The sequence below is a fragment of the Eschrichtius robustus genome, chromosome 6 (genome assembly GCF_028021215.1).
Source record: "Eschrichtius robustus isolate mEscRob2 chromosome 6, mEscRob2.pri, whole genome shotgun sequence".
Taxonomy (NCBI): Eukaryota; Metazoa; Chordata; class Mammalia; order Artiodactyla; family Eschrichtiidae; genus Eschrichtius; species Eschrichtius robustus.
The window spans coordinates 77,714,950-77,741,048 of record NC_090829.1 but is presented as its reverse complement, the minus strand read 5'-3'; the positions used below and the strand labels follow the sequence as shown (position 1 = coordinate 77,741,048).

General features: G+C 52.8%; 1 protein-coding gene across 1 annotated transcript in view; it reads right to left on the bottom strand.

Moving 5' to 3' along the window:
• ADCY5 (adenylate cyclase 5) overlaps positions 1–20,152 on the bottom strand; it is a 153,526-nt gene extending 133,374 nt beyond the window's left edge. Inside the window, exon 1 of the mRNA XM_068546616.1 lies at positions 18,403–20,152. Coding sequence (XP_068402717.1) covers positions 18,403–19,539 — 1,137 coding nt within the window. The 5' untranslated portion in view covers positions 19,540–20,152. The remainder of the gene's footprint in view (positions 1–18,402) is intronic.
• Positions 20,153–26,099: the final 5,947 nt, after the last annotated feature.

Genomic DNA, 26,099 nt, shown 5'->3' with positions numbered 1-26,099 from the left:
CTAAACACTCACTTGGGGACGAGGGATTTGACTCAACATCCTGGTTGTCGCTCGGCCTCGGCCAGATCCCTCAAGGGTCTCATCTGATTTCTCTCAGGCCCTTCTCTAGGCCTCACCGGCTCTGAGCGTTCTCCACCCTGAGGCCTCTGGGGTCCATGGGTGCTTTTGTTGTCCTTTGTGCTGGGTGTGCATGTCTTAATGAAGTTACAGAAGGAAGCACATCTGGGAAAAGCAGATGTTTGCCCGCTCTCTTCCCTAGTGGTTCCAACCCTTTCAAAACCGTCCTCAGTTTATTTACTGGCCTCTCTAGAACGGTCCTTGGAGAGGATGCTGGTCACATCCTTGCAGCCTCCCTCAGCTACAGCCACCCCCAAATTCAGGGGGACCTGGCTGAGCCCACCCCCCATTCACACTCACCCAGGGCAGTCCTGGCTCCAGCTCCCAGGCTGGTCCCAGTCAGTTCTAGAGGCCGCCTCACTCCTGGACAGTCTGTGCTGGACCTTGGTGGCCAGCAGCCAGCATAAGGATGGGGCAGGGGTGGGGGGAAAACCCATGGCCCAGGACCTAGTCCTTCCTCCACTCAGCCTTCTTTGCGGATGTAATGCAATTTTCTCCTACCCTGTTTACTGCTGTCCAAACACAAAGGCCTTCAAGAGAAACACTAGGCTCTCCTGTAATGTGTGGGAATTTGAAAGCTTATACGTAGCCAGGACAGACCTCAGGTCATTTACGGAGGCCGTTTTTCTTGGCAGTCCCTGTGCTAAGTGCTTTGCACACACCATCACACAGAACGGTCAACACAACCTTCAGGGGCAGCAATTCTTATAATATCCCATTTTGTGGAGTACACTTAGGCTCAGAAAGGACAAGGAGCCTGCCAAGGAGAAACAGCTGGGACATGGCAGAGCTGCGATGTGAACCGTGTAGGCACAGAGAACACAGCCATGAGCGTGAGGAGTCCCTGCCTGGGGAAGCTGATGTTCTAGTGGGGGAGGGGGAGCGGGCAAGCAATGAACAAGGGGCTTAAATGTGCACTTTGTCAAGTGGCCCCCGAGAAGGGGCAGTGCGTGGAGGGTGTCATATTGGGTCTACAGGAGCGCCAGGAGCTCTGCTGGGGGTCAGGGTGGCCAGGATGCCAGTGGCCCAGAGAGAGATGAAGTTCTCAGAGACTTGAGATCTCTGGGCAACGGAGCTGGTTGGGGTGGGGGCTCCCGGGTGCCAGAGGGAGGAGGAGCTCAGAGGTTGAATGTTTGGGCGCTTAACACCTAGATAAAGGCAGAGCCCCGGGCATTTGAGGAGAGGAGGCTGTCATGGGATATTTAAAGCCCAAGAAAAGGTAAGGAGGAGGGCCCTCAGGAGCCACCTCAGGTCCCCGGGGAAAAAGATGATATCTAGTTCCCGGAGGCTGGGGAGCTGGTCTCCTAGTTAGGGAGTACAAGGCTGTGGGTTTGGCACCACTGGTAACCAAGGCAAGGAGAAACTAATAGGTAAATGCCCAGATGCACCCTGTGACCCGCCCCCTCTTGTTGAAGGCCCTGACCCTCAACTGCCCAGCACCCCCGGGACTTCTCCAGCCTCCCCAGACAACGGCAGCAGCCTCTGCACTCGGCACCAGCTCTCCCTCTTCCAAGAGGCTGCTCCCTCCAGATCCACACACTAGAGCCACCTTTCCAAATACAGGTGGGGCCTTGAGAACCTTCTGGAGATCCCCACTGCCTCCAAAAAATGCAACCCCCTTGGCCCAGAAATCTACACTCTTCCCAACCTAGTCCACATACTAGCAGCCTCACCTTCGCCACATACCTCTTCCCATTCCCTCCCTGGTATAGGCTGCATGCTATCTCTGCTGCTAAAACCGCAGGTGTCATGCTGCGCCCAGAGGGTGTGAGTGCCTGTCTGTCCGCTGCACTTGGGAGGTCAGAGCCCAGACTGGGAGCCAGGCTGCCCGGTTCATTGTGTGAGCTTGGGCCAGTTACCTAACCTGCCAGTCTCAGTGTCCTCATCTGCAAAATGGGTGTGACAACAACATTGTTCACCTCCTAGGGCTGTTGTGGGGATTAAATGAGTTAACAGAACAAAATAAAGCACTTAGAACAGAGTCAGGCGTACAGGAGGCACAATGCACAGGCTTGCTCCTGAGGGCAGGGTCTGCAGCTCTTTCCTCTTGGTTTCCCAGTGCCTAACACATGGTAGATATTGTTAAATAATTCAGTCCGGCAAACATCTAACACCAATACCTAGGCAAAGAGAGAACTGACATGACAAAAATAAAGCCAATTTAGGGATCATGACGAATTTTGTTTGGGGACATGCTGAGTTCGAGGAGCTGGAGGGACTCTGAACCGGAGGATCAAGGGACAAGGACCCATGAGGGCCACGCACTGTCCGGCCGTGCGACTCTCAGTCCCCCCAGGGTTGTATCATTTTCGTCCCCATTCTGCTCCCCACCCGGGCCTCTGGAGTGAAGTCCTTTCTCATTTGGGCCCAGTGCCCCTGTTAACGTACACACTGGAAGGACCTTCAGAGAATGTCTGATCTGCGTTGTCCAGATGAGGAAACTGAGGCAGAGGCAGATGTCTCCCGGTCAAAACTTCTGTGCCTGCAGTGTCATAGCCGGTGTCCCTGCCATCATCTGAGAATCCCTTTGTCTGCCTCCTTTCTCTGGCCGTTGACATGTGCTCTCTGCCGGACCACTTCCCAGCTCCCGCCCCCCAGATTACAGTCTCTCCCTCAGCTCTTCCAAAAGCCTCCTCCAGCTCTGCCCCCTGAGACCCACCAGCACAGGCTCAGCAGAAAGGCACCTCCTACCCTCAGTCTAACCATCTCATTCTGCCTTCCCCAGCTACCTCCTGGGGAAGTCAACACAGAAACCTCTGTCTCTGCGGGTGGCCGGGCACCGCCCCCCATCACTTCAGCCTCAATCCTTTCTCCACCTGGGGAGGCACTAGGGTGGAACTGTGTCCCTGGGGCACCTGCCTCAAATTTTAGGGTGCCTACTTAAGATGTAGATTCCTGGGGTCCACCTGAATCTTACTGGATCGGACTCTCTTGACAAGGGGCCCAGGAATTGATTTTTAAATAAACTTCGTGGGGAATTCTTGCACACACTAGTTTGGGAGCTGCTGGTGTACTGGCGGGGAGCACGAGCTCTGGAGCCCGCTGTACTGCTCTCTAAACGTACAACCTTACGGGAGCCACTTACCTTCTCCGGGCCTCGATTTTCTCATCTATAAATTATCCTCTTTAAAAAAAAAAGCAACACCTACCTAAAGGGAGATTACGAGGATCAAATAAGTTACCAAGTGCTCAGCGCCTCCTGGCACACAGTAAGTGCATGATAAATGGTAGGAATTAGCAACACTGTCCTGTCTTTAAGTTGGGGATCTCAGAAAGGCAAAAGATTTCCATCAGACTGAACATTCCCCCAGGGGAAGGACAAAGTCCCCTCTTTCCTCCCCATGCCCAGGGCCCCAGGGGTTCATCAGGACTGCAGCAAAGACTGGTGAATGGAAAAGAAAGAGATGCTGTTCCCAGTGGACAGCCCACCCTACGCCAGGCAGGCTATCAGGACACCTCCAAGTCCAGAGGGGTCCCCAGAGAAAAGGAAGAAGGAGGAGTGTTCCCCTCCCCAGGGAGTGCCTGTGCTCAGCCCCTCCCCAGCCCTGGATGGAGGCAGATCACAAAGCCTTCCTCTCCTCAGAGCAGGAGCCCAGGCACCTGGCCCCGCCCACTCCCACCTGCCAGTAAGGTAGGTTCCCCAGGCTTTTCACTCTGGGGGCCTGGAGAGGTCAGAGTTCACGCAGACACGAAGGGAGGCACTTCTGAGACCACCTGATACCCATTCCCTGGAAGGGCGGTGCTGCACGAGGGGGCAGGAACAGGTGGGAGAAGTCAGGGTGGCATATGGCACCTGCGTGTGGCTGGCCCGGTGGCTTCTTGGCTTCCGGGAGATCCAAGGCTCTGAGCCTCTGTGCCCTACTCTACACCTGCACTCAACTGCAACAGGTCCTCTGAGCTCACCTGCCCACAGCCACTGCCCTACTCCCTCCAGGCCCCGAGTTGTCCCTCTTAGATGAATTACAACTGGGGGTGTTAAGGTCCAGCAGAAAATGCCCTGCACATCACTCCAGGGCCAGCCTTGGCCCTTCTCCCCACCTCTCAACTGAGTGTGCAGGGATGCCACCTCTGTCACCTCTCCCAGTGCCTCCTTCCGTCTTCCACCCCCTCACAGTACAGAGGCTCCAGCGTCTGCCCTGAGACCCTCTTCCTGCTCCACAGTGGAACCAGAGATGACCCTAGGGGAAGTGGGATGGAACAGTCCATATATTTTTGATCCCTTAAGAGAAACCAGGTTTGTTCTTTAAATACAGGCTTTGGGTGATTTTCCTTTTACTCCCTGCAGACTATACAGAGTAAAATTAAAGAACAAAAAAACTACTGGAGAATGCAGGCTGGAACCAGTCTTACAGACCTGGATGTGGCAGGGTAAGGCCTCACCTGGATGCCATCACCCCCTCCAAGGAGAAGCAAAGAGCAGCGCCAGGGGCCACTCCCTGTCACCCAGGATCAGAGCAGAGGATGACACCACTTAGATCCAGCAGTACTTCCCTATAGATCTGTTTGCCAGTGAAATCACCCCAGAGGCCCCCGAGGGAGAGGATTTAAATCAGCCCCAGAGACATCAGGTGGGAAAGAAGCAGGGGCAGCAAACACCCCACACGGGGAAGATGTCAGATGGTGACTAACTGGCTTTTCTAGGCCATTGTCACCAATGCCGGAGAAATATTCCACTTTAAAAATAAACGTAAAGCAAAATCCAAAATTAACTCTCCTCAGATAACCCTTTTCCAAAAAAGACCACGTCGTAATCCACATGTGGCCTTTCATGGAGGATTTAACCCAAGGATGTCTCTCGCTCCTGGATAGGGATGCTTCCCAGGCCTCAGCCCACACATCTGGTGATTTTCAATCCTTCCAGTCCTCAGATGGACCCTGATTTCATGTGCATCTCTCAGTCCTCCCAGAGCACAAGGGCTACAGCAGGATCCTTGCACCTTTCCAGCCAAAGGTGCTAGGAAAGAAGTAGCTTCAAAGTGCACAGGAAGGAAATCCTTTCAGGGTGCAAGCTCCATCTCTCCATCACCCTACACATCACCTTTCTTTACTCTTTTAGTCTTTGCCACACAAGCTGATAACAATACGTGCAAATGGGGAGTCACTAACTATATAATTCCTTACATATTTCATGAGCTTAAGAGTCGAAGAAAAAGTAACGGCGGTATTAGTGCTGGACTCACATTGCTATTTACCTGCTGCGTAACTCTGAGCAAATTCATTCATTCCTTTAACAAATATTTATTGAGCATCTACTACAGACATTTTCTAGTTTACATTCTAGTTGGAGGGAGACTCACAAAGACTAATGTACAATTTCTCCCACTCAAAAGGGAAATACCACATAAAAAAGAGAGAAGGGAAGAGCTCACACTGATCACTAGGCATTTGTTTGTAGCTAAGAGGCCATCAGGAACGTTGAGTGAGATTTGCTGCTCTGCTAAGATGGCTCCACTGAACACATGGTATAGCACTCATTTTCTAAAATATCCTTGCAGTTATTATAGCACTGCACTAATCTATTTATTGAACCATGTTTGGGGCTAATTGCTGGTGATAAGAGGAACATAAATATACTGAGCCACAGCCTTGCCTGACAAGATTTTATACACCAACCACCAACCAAGTTTTCTTCCCCTATTACACGTCTGCAATAATTTTTAGTGGCCGTCACTCTTTACTGAATCACCACAATAAACCCCTTTCGATATAAGCAACTTGCCTTTCAATATAGCCATAAATCAGACTCGGCGTCATCCTTGTGAGCCCTCTGCTGATGAAGGGTGGCTCAAGGCACCCTCATCCCTGGGCATGTCAGAATCAGCAGGAACATTCCAAAATGCTGATGCCCAGGCCCGCCCCAGATGAGCCTGGATACCAGGGTTATGTAAAAACTCCTAGATATGCCTTCACTTCCCACGCCTTAAGCTCCGTAGGGTGACTGGAGGTTAACCCACCCCAAAAGCTGAAGTCTCAGCCTTGGGCGTTTGAGGTGAAAAACGGAGCTGACACATGCACTGTAATACAGGGCAATCAACCATAAGGAAGTTTATAACGCACGGTGAGAACTGCTGTTTCATGGGATTGCTTTGAAAAGAATGAAGAACACTGTTTGGAATTTGTGTAGTTATCCAGGCTTATATTTATTGTCCTTACAGTTGAACTTGCCTCCTGGCAAGTCTCTGAGGTCTTTCCCACATCTTACAGCTGGAAAGAGGGAAGTGGCAGGACTCAGGAGGAGGAAAAAGATACCAGAAGAAAGCTGAGAAGAAGAAAGGGGACCAAGGATGGGAGAGAGAGGCAAATGGGGGCAACAGGGACCCTTCCTGACATCACCCAACAGACCAGTAGGGAACCCAAGGGAGGGAGGGCAAAGATGGAAAGCATTGTTTTCTAAGACCACACCCCCAGGTCCAGAGCCCCTTGCCAGTGGAGGACAAGCTTGCCTTGGTCCAGGGAGGGAGCACCATGAGGGACCCCTGGCTGCCAAGAGTCAGCATTCCCTGTAGAACCTGAGAATGGGAACTGTCCACCTTCTTCCCACAGTGCTGGGCAGTAGGGGTCGGAAAGTCAGTAACATTCAGTAAATATCTAAGTATTCAAACAGACAAGGCCCCTGTCCTCAGTCAGCTGACTGTCAAGTTGAAAGACAGATAGATAAACCTACAGAGATAAAATTACAAACCAGTATGAGTGCTACAGAGAAAAAGAAGAGGGTGTTTCAGAGTGACTCAGATGTTAGATGCAGAGTGCCAGATGTTGCAAAGGCAGGGCGCCTCTCCCTCGGCAGGGAGGGGTACAAGCCTACCCTGCTCACCTGGGATTCAGTGATGATCCTTCTCCGTCGGCAGCCTCCTTGGCTGAGATGTCAGAGCCAAGGCACTTCCGAGCTGGTGTTACCCGCTGGGAGCCTGTCAGGATGGCTGGGTCCCTCCCAGATGGCGTGGTGAAATGCTTACAGGAAAAGGGACTTGGCCAGAGGAAGACTGGGGGCTTGGGCATGTTAAGTGAACAAATAAACAGCCTTCCCATCCCCAAAAGAAAATGCGAAAATAAAACCTTGAAAATCCACTTAGCAAAAGAATGGCACTTGGGTAGGAGTTACATTTTCCTTTAGTTTTCTTGAGAAGAGTGACAAGGACAGAAGTGGATTTGAAGCAGGATGTTTGGGGTACTTTTTAGGATGTTGATGGTTGTGGGGAGCTGGGCTCTAAAGACATCCTAGAGGGACTTCCCTGGCGGTCCAGTGGTTAAGGTTCTACGCTTCCACTTCAGGGGGCGTGGGTTGGATCCCGGGTCGGGGAACTAGACTCCTGCGTGCATCACGGCGTGGCCAAATAAATAAATAAACGAAATAAAGACCTCCTAGAGTAAGCACTAAACTGCGCCATCTACTAGATGCAACTCTACAGAAAGACCCCAAGTCTGACCTCCAAGAAGCGATCCTGACGTGTGTCCCCAGCCACCTCCTTCCCACCCCTGTTCCATGTACACCACCAGAAGCCTGGACACGAGGCAGCCTCACACCCAGACCTAAGCTATCCCAGCGTTGAGTCTGACCCATCTCCTGGGTCTCGGTGCCTCCTCACGCATCCAGAAGACCATTCGGGGGCTCTTCACAGGTAAACATCTGATCCCAGGTGCCCCCTGAACACTTCAGCGCTGCCCCCGCTCGCAGCATGACTGCAGGCTCAGGAAATGACAAATCACTTAACGCCCATCTGAGCCAGACACCACGTAGGAAGGAAGGCATCACAAATAAGAAACCACACGTTCCACAACCACCCAAGACGACTGCTTGATAGCAGCTGTGCCTTCTAATTTAGGCACCATGGGATGGACTCAGGGCTGGGTCCAAACGTGAAAAGAGCACTGGATTTGGAGTCAGAGATCTGGATTTGTATAGCAGCTCCTAGGCTAACTGGCTGTGTGACCTGAGTGAGGTCACTCAACCTCTCTGAACACCTACTTCCTCCTCTCCAACACAATACCAGCAGCACAGGTCTGTAACTATGAGTACTCTTGCATGCATTACCTTATCTGGGCACCCAACAACAGATCCTGTCAGTCAGGGAACTGACTGAGCGAGAGTAAGGCAACTCAGCCAGGACCATATAACCAGGGACTTCTCCTGGGCCCCTGGGCCCAAAAGCCAATGTCTGCACCTTCTTAACTCATCACCTCCTCAGAGCCATCATGAGAAGCAAGTAAGATCACACGTGGTAAAGTCCTGTGTCCTCTAAAAAATGTTAATCAGATGTCCAAGTATTTGAGTCTTTGGCTGATATTTGAGCCACTGTCTAGGGGACAGAAAGTCATACATCTTTAAGAAGCAGAAATTAAATATATATATATATATATATATATATATATATAAACAAAAAATATGTATATAGTTTTAAAATTTTCACACCATTCCACTAGTCCAGAAACCACTCTACTGGTGACAAAATATGTTATCAGATAGGAGTGAGGGGCCAGGCAGGACTAGGGTTCCGAGTCTGCCACAGGGTTCTGCACTTGATGCATTTTGCCCTAGCAAAGCGGCCACTCCCCTCCCTAGTGTTCAAGTCAAACCCAGATTAGAATTCCAGCTTCTCCGCTCTCAATTTGGATTGTCCCTGGAAAAAGATCCTGAGACAAGGATTTGAAAGAAGTGGTTTACCTGGGAGGTGACCCCAGAAAACATTAGACAGAGAATGGAGAAATGAGACAAAGAAGGGAAGAAAGAAAAAAAAGAAAGGGAGGAAGGAAGAGAGGGAGGGAGGGAAAAAGGGAGGGAGGGAGGGATGGAGGGAGGAAGGAAGGAAGGGGAAGAAAAGAAAAAAGAAATGTTTTCACGCCTATAGCACTGTGGGCAACCAGAGCTGAATCCTTCTGCAGGACTAGGAGCCACCAGAGAAGGCCTGTCTTAAAGTTATACTCCCCCCACACCGGGGTCGAGGGAGCTGGGGTATTTATCCACCAGCTCCCAACAGTCATTGGTTGAGAACTGCTCTAGGGATGGGCACTCCCTCCCCAGCACTTCTGACCTGTCCCACAGACAGGCAGAGAGGCTCAGGGCCAGAGAAAGCCCTCAGGTCCTGACAGCTGGCAGTCTGTCTGGCAAGAGCAGAAAGGTACCTGCCCAGGGAATATGGGCGGGCGCTGAACCATCTGCTATGCTCACTCACTGAGTGACCTTGGGGAAGTTACTTACCTTCTCTTATCCCATTTTCTGCAGCCCTGAAATAGGGATAAAAATATCTTTCTCAAAGGGTTGATATTAAGATTAAATGAGGTCTCATATGTAACGGATTAGCCCAGTGCCAGGCTTACAACAAAAACTCAATATATACTCATTGTTCATAATCAATATTCTTTAAGGTCTTCCTCCTTTTGGAGGGTAAGGGTGCAAAGGAAACAAAGAAAATTTGGGGAAGAAGGATGCTCTGAAATGGCCCATCACGACTTCCCCATGGGCAGCCATGCCCTCAGTGCATGGAGCCCAGCCCCACCAAAGGTCATATACAGAGCCCAACAGGTTCCGATGTCTAATGACAGCAGAAAACCCCTAAAGGAAACTGAAACTAGATAAAGGAGGCATCTCGCTGGTCCCTTCCAGCCCCATCATCTTACTTTATAAAGGATTTCAGATGCAGATGGGGAATGAGACTTTAAAACAAGTAGCCAGCCAATGCAAGCTGGGTAATCTCCTTCTTGAGGGAAGAAAGCCCCCAAGCAAACAAATGCCCCCATCTAGATGACTTTGCCTAGGCCTACCCCAGAGGCAGGGGGCTGGACCCTGAGAAATTTCAAAGATTCTCCCAGCCCCTGAAGCAGTGTGTCCCAAAATGAGTTCCAACAAACACTAATGCCTCTGTTATGTTCCTTCAAAAACTGGTTCTGGGGTCAAATATGTTTGATAAAGGCTTCATGCAAAAGCCTCCTCTTGGCAAATTCTACTGCATATTAACATATTAAAAGCTTTAAAGTTCTACAATAAAGAATTCTGTTTAACCCAGTATTTCTTAAATTTATCTGACACAGGACTGAATGTGTGTATGTGAAACATCTATTAACATCCCTCCAAAGGACAGTCAGTGGGAGCATCTGGGCTAAAGGCAATGCTGGGTGCTGGGACCCAGGCTGAGTCATTTTTGGACCCTCATGGTCTAGCACAGTGCCTGTTACACTGTAGGCATCTAATAAACGGTTGTTGTCTGAATGAATGGGGAAAAGGCTGAAAGAATGACTTAATAATGGTTTTCAAATCTGTGAAGGGATATAGTACCGGCAGTGCCAGGCAACAGCTTTCTGTTTCCAAGAAGGCACACGTTTTAAATTGCAGCAGGAGGGATTTTGGAAGCCCTGCTCAGAGTTTAGGATAACAATCCACCAAAATAGGCTTCCAAGCCGAGCTGTATCGCTTCCTTCTGTGGAGGTGTTGGTCTAGCACTTCGGTACAGCTGAGAGTCTGCATGCAGCGGTCCACCCACCCCACCACCCGTTCATTCATTCATTCAAACTCTCACCGAGCACCTACTACGTGTCGCACACCAAGGTCCCTCAGGACCCCTTCCAAGAGCCAAGTGGGACTGTGGTGATCTGTGTGATAACCCCTAGGGAGCCCCTAACGGGAAGGGAGAGGAGACCACCCAAGTGTGAAGTCAGGATGCCTCAAGCCCAGAAGCAACAGCTCATAACCCTCTCAGAGCAAGAAGTGTGTGTGGGAGTCGGCGGGGGGGGGGCACGGGGGGGGGGGCGCGGGGGCGGTGTCCAGGCTGACACATGAGGCTGGGCTACAGAATAAAGCGATTACTGTCTCCCCGGTGTTTGTTTGTTTACCCCCCTTTTCTGTGACTATATCCCATTGTTCCCAGAGAGCATCCCTGCCCCCACTTCCAAGCTTTTCCCCTCCCCATACTCACAGCTCCAATCTCCTCTTCCCTTCCTTACAGCCTACTCTTCCTCCTTCAAACCATCTCCTAATTCCCGACCTCTTGCCTACCCCCTGATCTCCCCACTTTCCACGTTCTGTACCATCCATTGTGGACCTGGGGTATCCTCAGTGCTTTTCATATTCACTTACCAAGTGAATGAATAAACCAGGAGTGAAACTAAGGTCCATCTTTCTGCTGACCACCACCGCCACCAGTGCTGAGCCACAGACTGCTTTGCCGCCAAGAAGAGTGGGGGGATGGGGACAGCTGGGAGGCAGGATGAGAGGAGAATATGCGTCCAGGCCTGGGCCATCCTTCCCACCCTATGTCACCATTACCAATCGCCTTCCAGCTCTGCATCCCACATCAGTCCACTTGCCAGCCCCACCTGGACATCTCCTCATGGGCCTGCAGGTCTGCAGTGACTTTGTGACTTTTAAACAGAGGCTGAGCTGGGCATGACGATAGGACACCCCAACAGATTGCAGCAGGCATTCATGCTGTGGTAAGACGCGAAACCACAGAATCCAAGGGTTGGGTGTGACCTGAGTGGCTATCTTAGCCAATGATCCCAAACCTTAGAGCTGATCAACAATATCAGCTGGAGAGCTTGGAAAACTAAATCCACGCTGTTGAAAAAATAGATCCCTTCCTGGGACCCACCCCAGACCTTTGGAAGCAGAGCCTTCCATTTCCTCAGTAACAAGCTTGGCAGTCAGCCGTCCAGTCTCCCCTTGAACACCTCCACTGACACAGCTGGCTACCCCAGGAGGCATCTGGTTTGATGGCTGCAACCCCAAAGGCTAGAAAGATATCTTCTACCTGGAGCTGAAATCTGTCTACTGTTTCCACCCATTTGCCCCAACTCTGCCCTCGGGAGTAACCAAAAATAAATTTAGTCCCTCTTCTAACATGTGACAACAGAGATCCCAGCAGTAAATAACACTTTGCCCATGTCTCTGCCTTCTTACCTTTGTACAGTCTGCTGTCTTCCCAGCTAAACATCTCCCACCCTTTCAAGTGTTCTCTCAGAAGTCAAGGTTTCCAGTCCCCTTACCAATCTGGTACCCTCCTCTGAATTCTACAATCAAACATAGTATTTCAGATCTGGCCTCAATCTTCCTATGAACCGGATAGGCCCATAAGCCTAACCAAGACCCCACTGGTCTTTTCTAACAGCCAGACCAAAACGCAGGTCCACATGAAGCTCACGGCCCATTCACTAGAAACTCCCAGATTTTGTTCACAATGTTATAAAGAGAGATCTCCCCTGCCCCGCGTTTGGACATTGCCTGGAGAAAATGTGGGGGTGTGTGGGAGGAAGTAGGGCTTTCCAATCGTCTTCATGGAGTTTCGTGTTTGGGAGAGAAAACCAACACTAGGACTTGCCTAGTGCTGCAGTGGTTAAGAATCCACCTGCCAATGCAGGGGACACAGGTTCGAGCCCTGGTCCGGGAAGATCCCACATGCCGCAGAGCAACTAAGCCCAAGCACCACAACTACTGAGCCTGCGCCCTAGAGCCCGCGAGGCACAACTACTGAAGCCCGCACGCCTAGAGCCCGTGCTCTGCCACAAGAGAAGCCACCGCAATGAGAAGCCCGCACACCACAACGGAGAGCAGCCCCCGCTCGCCGCAACTAGAGAAAGCCCGTGCACAGCAACGAAGACCCAACACAGCCAAAAATAAATAAATAAATTTATTAAAAAAAAAAAAAACCAACACTGATCCTGCCCTCCACTAGCGAGCTCCCCCCACCTCACAGGCATGGATGAAAGAAGGATACGATACGCTAAAGCGTGACTTATGTAACTGCACCCAAAGGATTTATGGAGCACGTTGGAGCTCCTGGGGCAAACTGTTTCCATTCCCAACACAGGCGACGCTCCTAGGAAGTAAACGACCACGAACTGGACCCACCACAAGATAAATAAAGTTAACGGAGGTGCCAAGCGGGCAGCCGTGGACAGGAAGTCACCCAGCGAGAGACTGGTACAGTCGCAGAGAGGCGCCCACCTCGGTCCCCTCCCCCAACACTCACCCCACCCCTGGCTGGAACCGAGGTGGGCGCTCCATCCGCACCTCTCGGGAGAACACAAGGCCAGGCCCAGCAAGGGCCACAGCCCTGCTTCTGCTGCCAGCTGCACCCTCTGACAGAGTGACCCGCGGCCAGGGCCTGTCTGCACAGGAGAGCTTCGGCCCTGGCCTTTTACATTGATATTTAAAACTCTTCTGTGAGGCTGGGCAGGTTTCCGAGCTGGGGTTTAATACATCGTCTGTGTCCTCTTTATAGACAAACACGAGCACACTGTTCCGTGTTGCACAGCACACAGACCTCACGCTCTTGCTCCAGATCAAAACTTAGACTGAATTATTAACAGTCAACATTGCCGCAAGTACAGCAGATGATTGTTCTGCTCCTTGGCGGGGTCTCTGCCATTCCTGAAGTCCTCCCCGCAGGCATCGAGGCACCCCTGAGATCCACAAGATGACCCTCCATCTAGAAGCTCTGCTCGACCCCCACCCCAGAGGCTTCTGCTCCCCTCCAAGCACCCCCTTCCCACTGCATAGAGAAGGAGGCAACATAATTCAAAACAATTAGCAAATATAATCGGCAAATACAATTAGCGTTGAGGCAAGACAAGCAGACCCTCCCCGGCTACAAACTCAGAGCCAGCCTCCCACCCCAGCCTGCAGTTGCTGCTGGGGTTCACTATGGCCAGATTTCCCTCTTCCAGAAATGGGGGTGATGGGGGAAGTAACTGGCAGCAGACGATTCCCGGCGTCGTGGTGAAAGTGTGTGTCCTCTTCCATACCACCACCCCGTCCTCCCACCCCTCCGTGGGCAGGGAGGCAGTGGCTGGAGCAGTGCACACAGTAACCCACTGCACAGGCCTCTGGACCAAGTTCCAGAGCGAGCGGCCAGCTCTCCACGGGGCTCACCGGATGGCTGAGTGGGTGGGCAGCTTGCGGTTTTGAAAGGGAAGGGTGGGACTCCATGGAGCCATGGGACTCCATGGAGTGGGCTGACCACTCGAGTCTAGCCCCCAGCCTCATTATGATAAGTGGGGGGGGCGGCGTGTCCATCCAGGGTATTTCCCTGAGGAGCCAGAGGTCAAGGTCGGAAAGTCAATCAAGGCCCAGAATCAGAAATGCAAACAGCCATAGGAAGCCAGCCACCAACCGAGAATAAACAGGACAGAGCTGTGATGATCTCTTTTCAAAGTCAACACAAAGGCCTCCCTGGGCCCCCCTCCACCACCCAGGCCAGCCCACACGACAGACAGATAGATACACACACACACACACACACACATACATCCATATGCACATGCATGCACGTACACACTGGGGCCAGCCCACGTGACAGACACACTCCCACACATGGACCCAGGCACCCACCCCTCAGCAGCCACAGCAGTCACTTCTTGGTCTGCTTCCCCAGCCCCATCCAGCCCCAGACTCCTCAGTTTAGACACTCACACGTGCTCATGGTCACAGAAAATCACCCACACAGCACCTGTGCCTTTCTGATCTCTGAAACAACTGGTGACAGTTGTGTGTTCAAACAGGCACAAAGGCAGAAATGCAGGAAATCACTGAGTTTCTCCAAAAGGGTTAGGGGGAAGAGAGGAAGGAGCTGATGATGGCTGGGTAGGGATGGGTCAGCCCACACCGCAAACGCAACCTCTGACAGCACTCCCAAGCTCACGGGGACCCACACAGGGTCAGAATCTTCTTTTCAGAAACCATGTCAGGTGGGTTTAATGTGGCTGCAGAATAATAATACCCCACATTTGAACAGGACTCTCTACTTTTCAAAGAGCTCCTGCATCCATTATCACCTCCTAGAGTAACACTGGACAAGCAGAGACGTTCATCTCCTTGGCCAAATGACTGCCCGCCCCCATGGGGCCCAAAGATGTTTTCTCCAAAATAATCTCTAATAGTTAAGCATGTGTAATAGTTGTGTGAGTGTACTTGTTTGTGTGTGAGTGCATGCAGAGGCTTTATGTAGCAGAGTGGGATACAGTCAAACAAAAATGAGGTTGCCATGGCAACAGGCTCCAGCATCATTGCAGCCTATTAACACAAGTGAGGAATGTGTTTGGCAGATGCTTGAGTGTTATTTATGGTATGGGTGTAGCAGAGGGACTTCTAACAGGCAAAGAAGGAGAAAAAAACAACCCGTGACGCTCCTACTGTACCCCACCAAGGAGACGACAGTGAGGCAAGCACAGAAGGCGAGGCTGAGAGGCTGCAAATGGGAAGTGAGAGATGGGGAAGCAGAAAAGCAGGCAGGCAGAGGAGAGGAGAGGTAGGCAGAGAACAACAGGGGACTGGAGGGGGAGGCAAGAGAAAGGAAGGGACAGAAAAAGAGCAGGGGGAGGGGGATGAATAACAGGGGAAGAGCTAGATCAGGAGATGTAGCAAAAGGAAGAAATATCATCCCCCAAAAGGGCTGCCCCACCTTGCCTCTCCGCTCTCTCAGGAGGCACCAGATGAGATACTAGATGTTTCTCCTCCTAATTGGAGCAAACGGAAGAGCCCCAAAGAGAAGAGGGGCCAGGGGAAAAAAAATCCAGATCAGATACTGATGTTGAAGATCTAGGCTGTAGGAGCAAGGGGGCCAGCCTCTCAGGAGAAGTGGAAAATGCCAACACAGTTTCCTGAGGGCCCACTCTGTGTCCAAGGCCGCATGGAGGGAAATTCCCAAAGCTCCCGCATTAGAGACTGCATACTGCTGCCCCATTTCCCTGGATGTGTATCTTCACCAAAGAAAAGAACAAGGCATCTAACACAAGCCATCTTCTAACACCTGCTGCTCTGGGGTAACCTGAGGCAGAGGATAATGCTTGACTGTCCCACTAATATTTCCCACCATCCAATAGGGGTTGCTCAAGAAATACAAAGTTTATATCAGACATAAGCAGAAAGGCAAATCAAATACAAACCAAAAAAGATACAGTTTTCTCTGAAGTCAAATAGAAAGAATGCTTGCATTCTGTTATCATGGACCATTCCTAACAAGAGCTGCTATACTCAGCAGAGTAGGTCATGAGAAGTTAAGTGCAAACCCACCCGAAAGCCTACAGACAATTGAAGGTCTGAAGACCACAATGGGTAAAAGAAGCATGGGGTGGGAGGTGATGGAGGTAGGGAGAGAAAGGAGAGGGACCGGCCTGAGGAACTAGATGGGGAAGTCAGTCAGCCAACTCTTGTTGCTGCAATGGCATCTTCATGCTAAGACGGAGACGGAGCTCCCTAGTCCAGCACTCCTGTCCTGGGATCTGACTCCAGTCTCCTAAAATCACACATCTAGGATTTCCTAGGGCTGTAATCTGACCCTGAGTCCCAAGTCTGGTTCAGTAAATACTCTGAATGATCCTGGAAATCTCTGCTGCTCCATGTGGATGTCATGCCTTTCTTTCTGTAGAAAAGCTATATCCACCCAAGCAACCTGCCTCCCATTCAAGCCAGGAACAACCCCCAAAGGTATAATACTCATGTGAGAGCTTGGGTCCCCAGGTCAAAACATTTGGAGCCTTTATAAGCACTAACAATAGTAGTTAATTTTTTTTAAACCAGCTCTCAATAGTTGTTCTCTTAAGTTCAAAGCTGATCTCTATAGATTTTATTTCCTTCTGATCCCAGATCAGAAAAACTTTAAGTTAGCATCAACAACCCCAACTACTTCACCTACTGGAACACAATCAAATTGTTAAGCAGTTATTAAATCCCTACTAAGTACCCTACACTGTGCTAGACAAGGGAGAGAGAGTAGAGAAGGAAAAACACATACACCTCAGGATTCCTGCATCCAAGGAGCTTACATTGGATGGGGAGTAAAACCAATGGGCACTGGGGAATAAGTAAGTGCCCCACTCTGTGGCTCGGACTCCATTGTTGGCCATGCAAAAGAGGGAGAGGCCAGTATGGCTGGAATGGAAGGAGGGGCTCCTTGCAGAAGGTGAGGCTTGGCACAGAGGGGCTGGAACTGGAAGGGGCATGCATAAGCCTCTCATTTACTAGGCAAGGAACCCGGGGCCCAGAGAGGTTGTAGGCTCCCTCCCTCCCAGTCACAGAGCACCTTGGAGGTACAGCAAGAGCCCAGCGCCATGAAGCCCACAGTATTCCCTGTGGGAGAGTATGATACGCAGGAAGCCAGGGGGCACAGGAGAACCCCTCAAGAAAGACGCAGTACTCAACAAGATTGAAGTCTGAGAAAAGGCACTAGAAGTGGGGAGGAGGAAGGCAATGACAATGGAATAGAGTTAAGAAGTTCTGTTAGAGGATGCATATGCCTGGAGAGACGTGGGGGGACGCACTAGGGTCCACAGTCAGGAGACTAGCCTGCAGCAAAGGCCCACTTGACTCGCACAGCCAAGTAGGTTGCACCGCAACCAAGTAGGCTCAGCAGGGGCCAATGGATGAGGCCCATGGAGCCACAGACAAGGGGACCGCTAAGGGGAGAAGGTGTGCATGTCAGAGGAGCTGGTCTCACCCAAGGTCGCCATGGCAAGCACACCTCTCCCCTACAAGTCTTCAGGGGAGTCACCAGTTAACCAGGCAGAAGTTTTATTTCCTCCTAAGCCCACCGTTCAAGGCTCGCCTAACCCATCCCAGGAGGGTTAAAAGCCCCCACCATAAGCAATAACCAGGAGCACCCATATGAAGGGGTCATGACTTCCAACACTAGCTTTCTGCTCAGGCCAGGAAGGGGACCGTCACCACACACAAAGGTTCCTTCCCACCTTTGCTGAAGGCAGCTTTTTGGCTTGGGGCACTTTCACAAATGAAACAAACTCGTCAGTCCTCCCTCAAGTTCAGAAATATCTCCAGCTCCAGAACCCCCAGTCCCAGACAACTGGCAGGGTTATATCATTTCCCCTCCCTAAGACTGGGCAAGGGGCGCCCAGGGTCTCCCCTCCCCAACCCTCCATCCAGGACATTCGGTTAACAAACCATCAGTGGCTCTCAGGAGCGGGGAGGCTGCTACAGGGGCCAGCCACTCTTGTCAGGGGCCTTTTATATACAGAGACAGAAGCACAGGAAGAGAAGGGGACCTCTCCATAGCATTTTCTCCTCCACCTCTCCTTCCTCATTAGCATCCCTACAATAATGGCTAAGGTTTGGTGTGTCTTCTACCAGCGGGAACATTACATACAAGAGCACTCTTTTTGTAGAGGAAGATGATGGGGCTCAGAGGGGGTTCGGGGGCTAGAAGACACCACACAGCTGACACAGCCATGTCTCTCTGGCTCTTTTCACCACTTTAAAGGGTGAAAGTGGGTTGCCTTTCTTTGGAGTCAGGCCTAGGCCTGCGCACCCCACTATCCAGTCCCTATGCCCAGGTGGGCCCCTACCTGCTTGAGCAGGAATTGGTCCTGGGCGTTGGTGCGCAGGGCGATGGCCAGGTGGAGGGCAGACAGGAGCACCCCGCTGAGTACCGCGGCCCGCATGCGCACGGGCAGCAGCGTGTAGATGGTATAGATGAAGAACACAGTCCACCAGATGCCCTCGGAGGCGCTGCGCGGCTGGGGCAGCAGCAGGCCCACCACCTGGACAGCCAGCACCACGGCGATGAGCGCGTAGCAGGCCAGGCCCATGTGGTCCTGGTGGAAGGCGGCGCGGTTGCAGAGCACGGCCATGACGAGGATCACACCCACGGCAGCCGCCAGCACGGCCAGGTAGGGCAGCTGCAGCGGGGGCCGTGCCGCGTGGAAGGCCAGCATGACGAGGCACACGAGCACCAGCACAGCCATGAGCATCGTGAGGCTGCTCTGGTTCAGACGGAAGAAGTAGCGCTGGTACAGCCGCTCCAGCTTGTCCGACGGGAACTTCTTCGAGCGGAATATCTGCAGCAGTGCCAGGCAGCAGGCGCCCAGCGACAGCACCGCGCCAGGCCCCGCGCCCGAGCCTGCCAAGCTGCCGCCATCTCCGGAATCCTCGTCTTCCTCGACGGCGCCGGCCTCCAGCTCGTCGGCCGCGCGGCCCTTGCCCCGCCGCTCCTCCAGACCCAGCTCCACAGAACGGGGGCGCACCTCTGTCCCGCCAGCTGCGGCCGCCGCCGCCGCCGAGCCGCCGCCGCCGCCGCCCGCAGGGGGCGCCCGGGTGCTGCCCCCGCCGGCCGCGCCCCGCCGCTGCCGCCGGCTGCCGCGACCGCAGTCGTCGCCGCCGCGCTCCTGCCAGGCCGATTTGGAACGGAAGCTGAAGCCGAAGCCCCCAGCCAGGGGGTCATCGCCACTCAGCGGAGGATCGTCGTCGTCGTCGCTGCGCCAGCGGCTGGCCAGGCGCTGCTGCTGCTGCTGCTGCGGGGTCACCGTCCCCCCGGGTTTCTTGGTGGAGCCGCGGGCCGAACCCCCAGGGGCGTGGGGGTAGCCATTGGCGCGGGAGTCGGCCTCGCCCCACGCCGAGCGGTGTTCCGGGCCTCCCCGGGACGCCGGCGCCGCCGCTGTCTGCGCCGCGTAGCCCGGGGGGCTCACGCTTTTGGAGCTGGACATCCCCCCCTCGGCCTCGTCGTCTTCTTCCTCCTCCCCCGGGGGCCGGGCCGGGGTTCTCCAAGGGGAGGGCGGACGGCCGAGCAGAGGGACCAGGCTGGGGTCACACGTCGGGGGCGGCCCGGGGCCCTGGGCAGTAGCGGGGCATCTTGGCACCCCCGTCCTGAGCGGAGAAGGAGGGCAACGGGAGAGCAAGCGGGAGGCAGGCACAGCCTCGAGGTGAGAAGTGGCTGAGAATCCGCGTCAGGAGTCCCAGGTCCGAGATGGAGTTGGCTCCGAGCTGGGGCAGCGGGGACTACTCGAGCTGCTGAGCCGCGCGCAGAGGGACGTCCGGACTCCTGGCTCGCGTCGAGCTCGACAAGGACCGGAGTTGCGGACGAGGCGGGACGGAGAGGTGTCCTTGCGGGCGGCGCCTCCCCGGAGCTGGCAATGCCCGGGCGCGGCGCTCGCAGATTCTGCCTAAGCGGAGCCCAGCGGCACACGCGGCGAGGCGGCAGCTAGGGCGGCTCGGTAGGGGTCCCGGCGTGGAGACCAAGCGGGCGCCCTTTCCTCGCGGCGGACTGGGAGCGACTGGGAGGTGCAGGCGCCAGCCAGCATTATTTTCTTACGAGGGGTGGGGAGGTGGGATGGGGGGGGGTGGAGAGGACGGGGGAGGGGGCGGCGGGCGGAGCAACAGCTCCGAAGCCCTGGGGGGAGGGTCCTGGAGCCCAAGGGGGCCGTCGCCCGCATCCCCCACCTCCCGCGGAGAGAGTGGGAGCTTGGCCCCCGCGAAAGCCGAGCCCAGCCTTCAGCGTGTCCGCGCAGGGGGGCGGGGGCGAGGACCGGCTCCTGCAGCGCGGCCCTTCCCCTCTCGCCTCTCCCTTCCCCCAAAACGGAGCGGAGCTGGCCCGGACCCGCTGGCCCAGGAGGGCTGTCGCGCCGGCTCCGCAAGCTCCAGGCTCCTCGCCGCCGGCTGCGGGCCCGCCGCGGCCGGGCGCAGAAGGACTAAGCTGAGGGCGGAATCCGGCGCAGCACCGCCGCCGTTCCGCCCCAACGCAGGCGGGCTTCTCCCAGGGAGCACGGCATCCAGAGATCGAGGGCCGGCGCTCAGAGGCAGCCGGCCGAGAGGGGCCGACCCAAGAGTCGCTGCGCCCCCGGGGCGCTCCGGGGGGACCCGCGGGAGCCGGGCTCAGGGCGCGCCATGCACGCCTCGGGCCCTGCGCTGCTCCGGCCGCTCGCGCCGCTCCTCCCTTCTCGCCCGCTTGCCGCCGCCGCCGCCGCCGCCGCCGCCGCCGGAGCGCCCTCCGCATCCCCTCCTCCCGCCGCCTCCCCGCCCCCCGCGCCGCTCGGGCCTCGGCTCACAGCGGCGCGCGGCCGCCTCCGCCCCCGGCCGGGCCGCGGCCCCCGCCTCGGCGCCCCGCTGGCATCCTCAGGCCCGGCCTCGTGAGGCGCCCGGTACCGTGGGGGCCCCAGCTCCCCTTCCTCACCTAAAATTCTCGCCGCGCCCCCTCCCTCCCTGGCGCCTGGAGCCGCGTCCAGCCTGTGGTCCCTTCGCCGGACCTGGCTGCCGTGCGGTCCTCCCCCGCCCCTTGCTTGGGTTCCTGCGCCCCTAGTCCTAGCTCCCCTCTTTTGTATCCCCCTTTAATCCCCATCCCCCCGTTCAACCCAACTTCAGCCCCCGCGCTGCGCCCCCCTTCCCCGGCCCGGCTCGATTGGCCGCTTCCTGAGCTGTCATATTTGAGTCCGGCGCTCTTATTGGGCGATTCTCTGGCCGGGCGGCTGTACCGAAGGAGGGCGCACCGGCCTGGGGGCGCCCAGGCAGCGACTGCCGCAGGGAGACGAAGACCAGAGTCCCTGGAGGGCCGGAGGGGCCCAAGAGCCAGACCCGGAAATGGACGGTGGAGATGGAAAGACTGAGTATCTCTGAGGCGCAGGAAGACAGTGACGCGAAAGATGGAGATGCAGTGGGTGAGGCCGATGCAGCTAGGGCGGGGCGGACAGGAACGCTTTGGTGGAGAGTTACCCAGAGGGAACCCCACAGACAGCATTACGAACACCTGGCGTTTGTGAAGAGCTCTTTGCCCGTTCACACTTTTTTTTTTTAAATCTCATTTGATTCCCCTCAATAACCCTGGGTTGTGACAGGGGACAGGGCCCGTGTGATTATTCCCAGTTTATAAATGCGGAAACTAAGGCTTCAGAGCCTAATTAACTTGCCATGGGCCACACAGCTCTCCTGACTTGCAACCGAAAGATCTTTCGTCAGCGCCGGGCTGGCTCCCTACCTAGCAAGGTGTTAGCCAGTGGAAGGATGCGCCCCAGAGCAGGGTGGAGAGCCCCGGCTGGAGGAGGACAGGGGAGAGGGCAGAGAAGGACCAGATAACTCCTGCACAGCGCCAGCAACAAACAGTCAGGAGTGGAGAGGACTTTACTTTGGGTCAAAGAGGACCTAGGCCTGTGGAATGATGTACCTATCCAATTCCCCTTGCCCCTAAGCTGTCCTGCTGGGAGCTCCAGCTGTCTAAACACTGGGATGGGTGGGGACGTGTCACCTCTACTCCGGGGAGAGAGAAACAACCTTCACTTTACGCTTCTTCCTGCAGCTCTCTCTGCAGAGCTTCTGACAAAGAGGCTAGAGGTCTGGGTGAGCTTCTCTTTCTTTCTCTGTTGGTCATCTCTTTGCAAATTGGAAGATAAACCTTGCCAGAGTTACAAATTGGGAGGAGAAACATTCCAAGAGATCTGAATAAACTAACCCTAGAGTATTCCAGCCTTTGAGTAATCAATCCAGGATTAGCGAAGTCATAAAAAGCACCATGAATTTAGTCAGCAAACATTCATAGAGCATCCCCTATGTGCAAAGCACTGTGCTAGGTGCCTTAGGGATAGAGAGGTGACTCAACTCTGGTTACAGTCAGGGAGGGAGGGGAGCTAAGCCACTAATTCCAGTTCAGAGCACAGTTCAGTCAGTGTTCAATAGAGGTCCAAAGAGAGCGTTTTGGGAGTTTGGAGAGAGGAGGCATTAATTCCCCCTGTAAGGGCCAAAAAGACTCTAGAGGTTGAATCTGGGGCCAGCAGAGAAGGAGGAGTCAGAAGAAAAGGAGGATGGACTACTATTTATTAAGCAACAACAATATGTCTGTGCATCTTATTGTCGCATAACCGTTTTGAGGAAGATGTTATTCTCCCCACTATAAAGGTGAGAAAACCGAGACTTAGAGAACCAAAGTTTGCCCAGGGTCCAGAGTTTGTAGTAGAATGGAACCTAAGTTCAGTCAGCTCCTTGTACTCTACCACACAGCCATGTAGCAAATACGATATGAGAGGAACACTGCATGGACAGAAGCCAGATGGCCTTCAAGGTGATTGGGTTCCATCCTTGATTCCCTTCTCATTCCCTGAGCTCTCCCTAGGTCATTCCTTTCCATTTTATTCAAAAATTTTAAGTAACCATCATCTTATAGCAAAAGCTATGTATGATTAACTGTGTAAAAACTAGAAAAGAGAAAGACAAAACACATTCATAATTACAACACCTAGAAAGAACCATTAACATCTTAATTCTTTTCTTAACAAAAAATGGGACTTTACAAAGAGTTTTAGAATCTGCTTTTTTCTACTTAGCAAAATATTGTGGATTTTTTTTATGCCAATAAGCATCCATCTACAATATCCATTTTATTGTCTGAACAGAATTCCATTGCATGAATATAGCATAATTTATTTAACCAGTCCCCTACTGTTGGACATTTTTCACTGTCGTAGCAGTTTGTAAAGTTTCCACTGTTTTACTGTTATAAACAATGAGCATTTTTGTAGATAAATCTTCACACACATCTTTAATTGTATCCTTAGGAGAAATTCCTACAAGTAGAATTGCTGGGCCAAAGAATAAACATTTTTTCGCTAAGGTATTTCTGAAATCTGAGTCTTCAGCCCCTGCCTCCCTTCCCAGTTCCAAGCTTACCCCCGTCTACTGGAGAACTCCCCATGGATGTTCCTTGATATCCACCAGCACCCCAGATTCAGTTTGTCTAAAACTAAGGTCATCCCCCAAGAAGCTTGCTCCTCCCTCTGTTTTCTCGCCACTGGTGGAATAACCATCCCCCAAACTCCCAGATCTTAGAGTGGCGAGCCCTCCTATCCCAGTTCCCAGAGTCCTGCCACCGTGCCCTTGTCTTTTCACTTCTGTCTCCTCTTCCACATTCTCTGGCTACTACCTTCGCCCAGATCCTCCCTCCTCATTGCCTAGACAATTACCAACTCTCCCTCCTTGCCCTCCAATCTGTCCTCCACTTTGTCCCCATCTGATCATGCCTGTCACAACCCGACTGAAAACTGTCCCCCAAACTGCCTCTTCCTACCTGCTAGCTTTCACTATCCACCACTTCCGCACATCATCCAGCCGCCCTAAACGGCTCTTTAAATCTCTGCAGAGATCACCCTTTTCACATGCACCCCCAGCACAAACCAAATCTGTATCACCTCTGTGATGCCTCTCTAATGCCTTTTCCTCCCCCACCACCCCAGGCTGCTAGGCACTCCTTCCTCAGCTCCCAGCACACCTTGCTTTTATCTCTGTTATAGCACTTGTCACATTGTATTATCTTGACTTGTTTTCAGAACTGTCTCCACAGTCTGCTGAACTCCTTGAGGGCAGAATTGGTATCTTACTCACTCTTGTGCCCCATACCTGGCACATAGGAGGTACCCCTTAGCTGTTTGTTGGATAAAGAAATGGTACATCTGGGGATTAGTGATGGAAATTGAGTCTGAAGGGTGGGTTGGAGTGAGGGGACTGACTGGCAACCATGGGTGAAGGTGGAAAGGTGGGTTGGGCTCTTTAACGCTATGTGGAGGAGGGTGGGCTTCAGTTTAAAGACAATGAAGAGTCCATGAATTGGGGGACAGGGGTGTCAAGGGCCATTATGTTTTGGGAGGCAGACTCTGGCAATGTTGTAATGAGATTGGAAAAGCAAGATCCAAGAGCAGAGGGGACCAGTCAGGAAGCTATGGCAGAGCAGATGTATTGATTGATGGAGCCCAGAAGTGACATGGTGATGGGAATGATGCCATTGGCTGGAGGACACCTGTGAAGGGCTGACAAGGAAACCCAGGGGTCAACCACCGTGTAGAGGAGGAGTCGGAAAGGTCAGATGAAAACCAAGAAAGGTGGGGGTCACAGGAACAAAAGGCAGAGGTTTTGAAGAGCTGCTCCAGGATGTGCATCTGGCTGTTGTCATCTGATAGGGGCTGACCACCTCGGGCCTCTCTCTGAAGTGAGTACTTGGCTTGCAGAGGGGAGGTGCCTATACATCTTGGGACATAGCAGGCCCTTTGGGAGATCTGCAGACCACCCCCCTCCAGCCATCTTCCCCTTGTACCTTAGTTACCCTTCAGGACTTCATTCTTCATTTCCCCCAGACTTCTTTTTGGAAGAATAGTTTCATTTTGGAAACTAAAATATTAATATTTTAGAATGTTTAGAAATATTTGTACAAGTGGGTCTCAGTCATACTCTTGTACCTAAAAATACTTTCCCCACAATGCTGAAAATCCCACCATTAGATAGTCATGCTTTGGGATGACAATTATTCCCTAAAAATGAATGCAGAAAATCTAGAGACAGAAAGTAGATTAGTATTTGCTTAGGCCTGGAGAAGAGGAGGAATGGGAAGTGATGGCTAATGGGTACAAAATTTCATGACCCTCCCTCTTTGGGAGGGTCATGAAAATGTTCTAAAATTAGATTATGGTGATCATTGCACAACTCAAGAAATATACTAAAAACCATCTAATTGCACTTTAATCCAATGGGGTGAACTTTATGGTATATAAATTACATTTCAAGAAAGTGGTTGAAAAAATGAATGCAGATACCACTGGGAGATTGAGGGACTTTTGCCAGGACTGCCAGTCGTTATTAAGTTAGTGTGGATGAGTTTAATCAGCAGGCTTCCCCCTCTAAGGCCAAAACAAGTTTCTCTCACTGAGAGAATGGATGCTTGCTCTTTTTTGTTTTGTTTTGTTTTGTTTTGTTGTTTTTTTTAATATCTTTATGGGAGTATAATTGCTTTACAATGGTGTGTTAGTTTCTGCTTTATAACAAAGTGAATCAGCTATACATATACATATATCCCCATATCGCTTCCCTCTTGCATCTCCCTCCCTCCCACTCTCCCTATCCCACCCCTCTAGGTGGTCACAAAGCACCGAGCTGATCTCCCTGTACTATGCGGTTGCTTCCCACTAGCTATCCGTTTTACATTTGGTAGTGTATATATGTCCATGCCACTCTCTCACTTCGTCCCAGCTTACCCTTCCCCCTCCCCGTGTCCTCAAGTCCATTCTCTACATCTGCGTCTTTATTCCCATCCTGCCCCTAGGTTCTTCATGACTTTTTTTTTTTTTTTTTTAGATTCCATATGTAAGTGTTTGGATGCTTGCTCTTTAGGAGTAGGAGTGAGTTAGGGAAAGGAAGGAAAGAACAGTTGGGACCACTAAGCAGTTCCCAAAGCAAATGGAACCAGAAAAGGGCACAGGTGCCTGGGAGCAGGAAGGAGGAGGGCAGAAATGACAGCCAG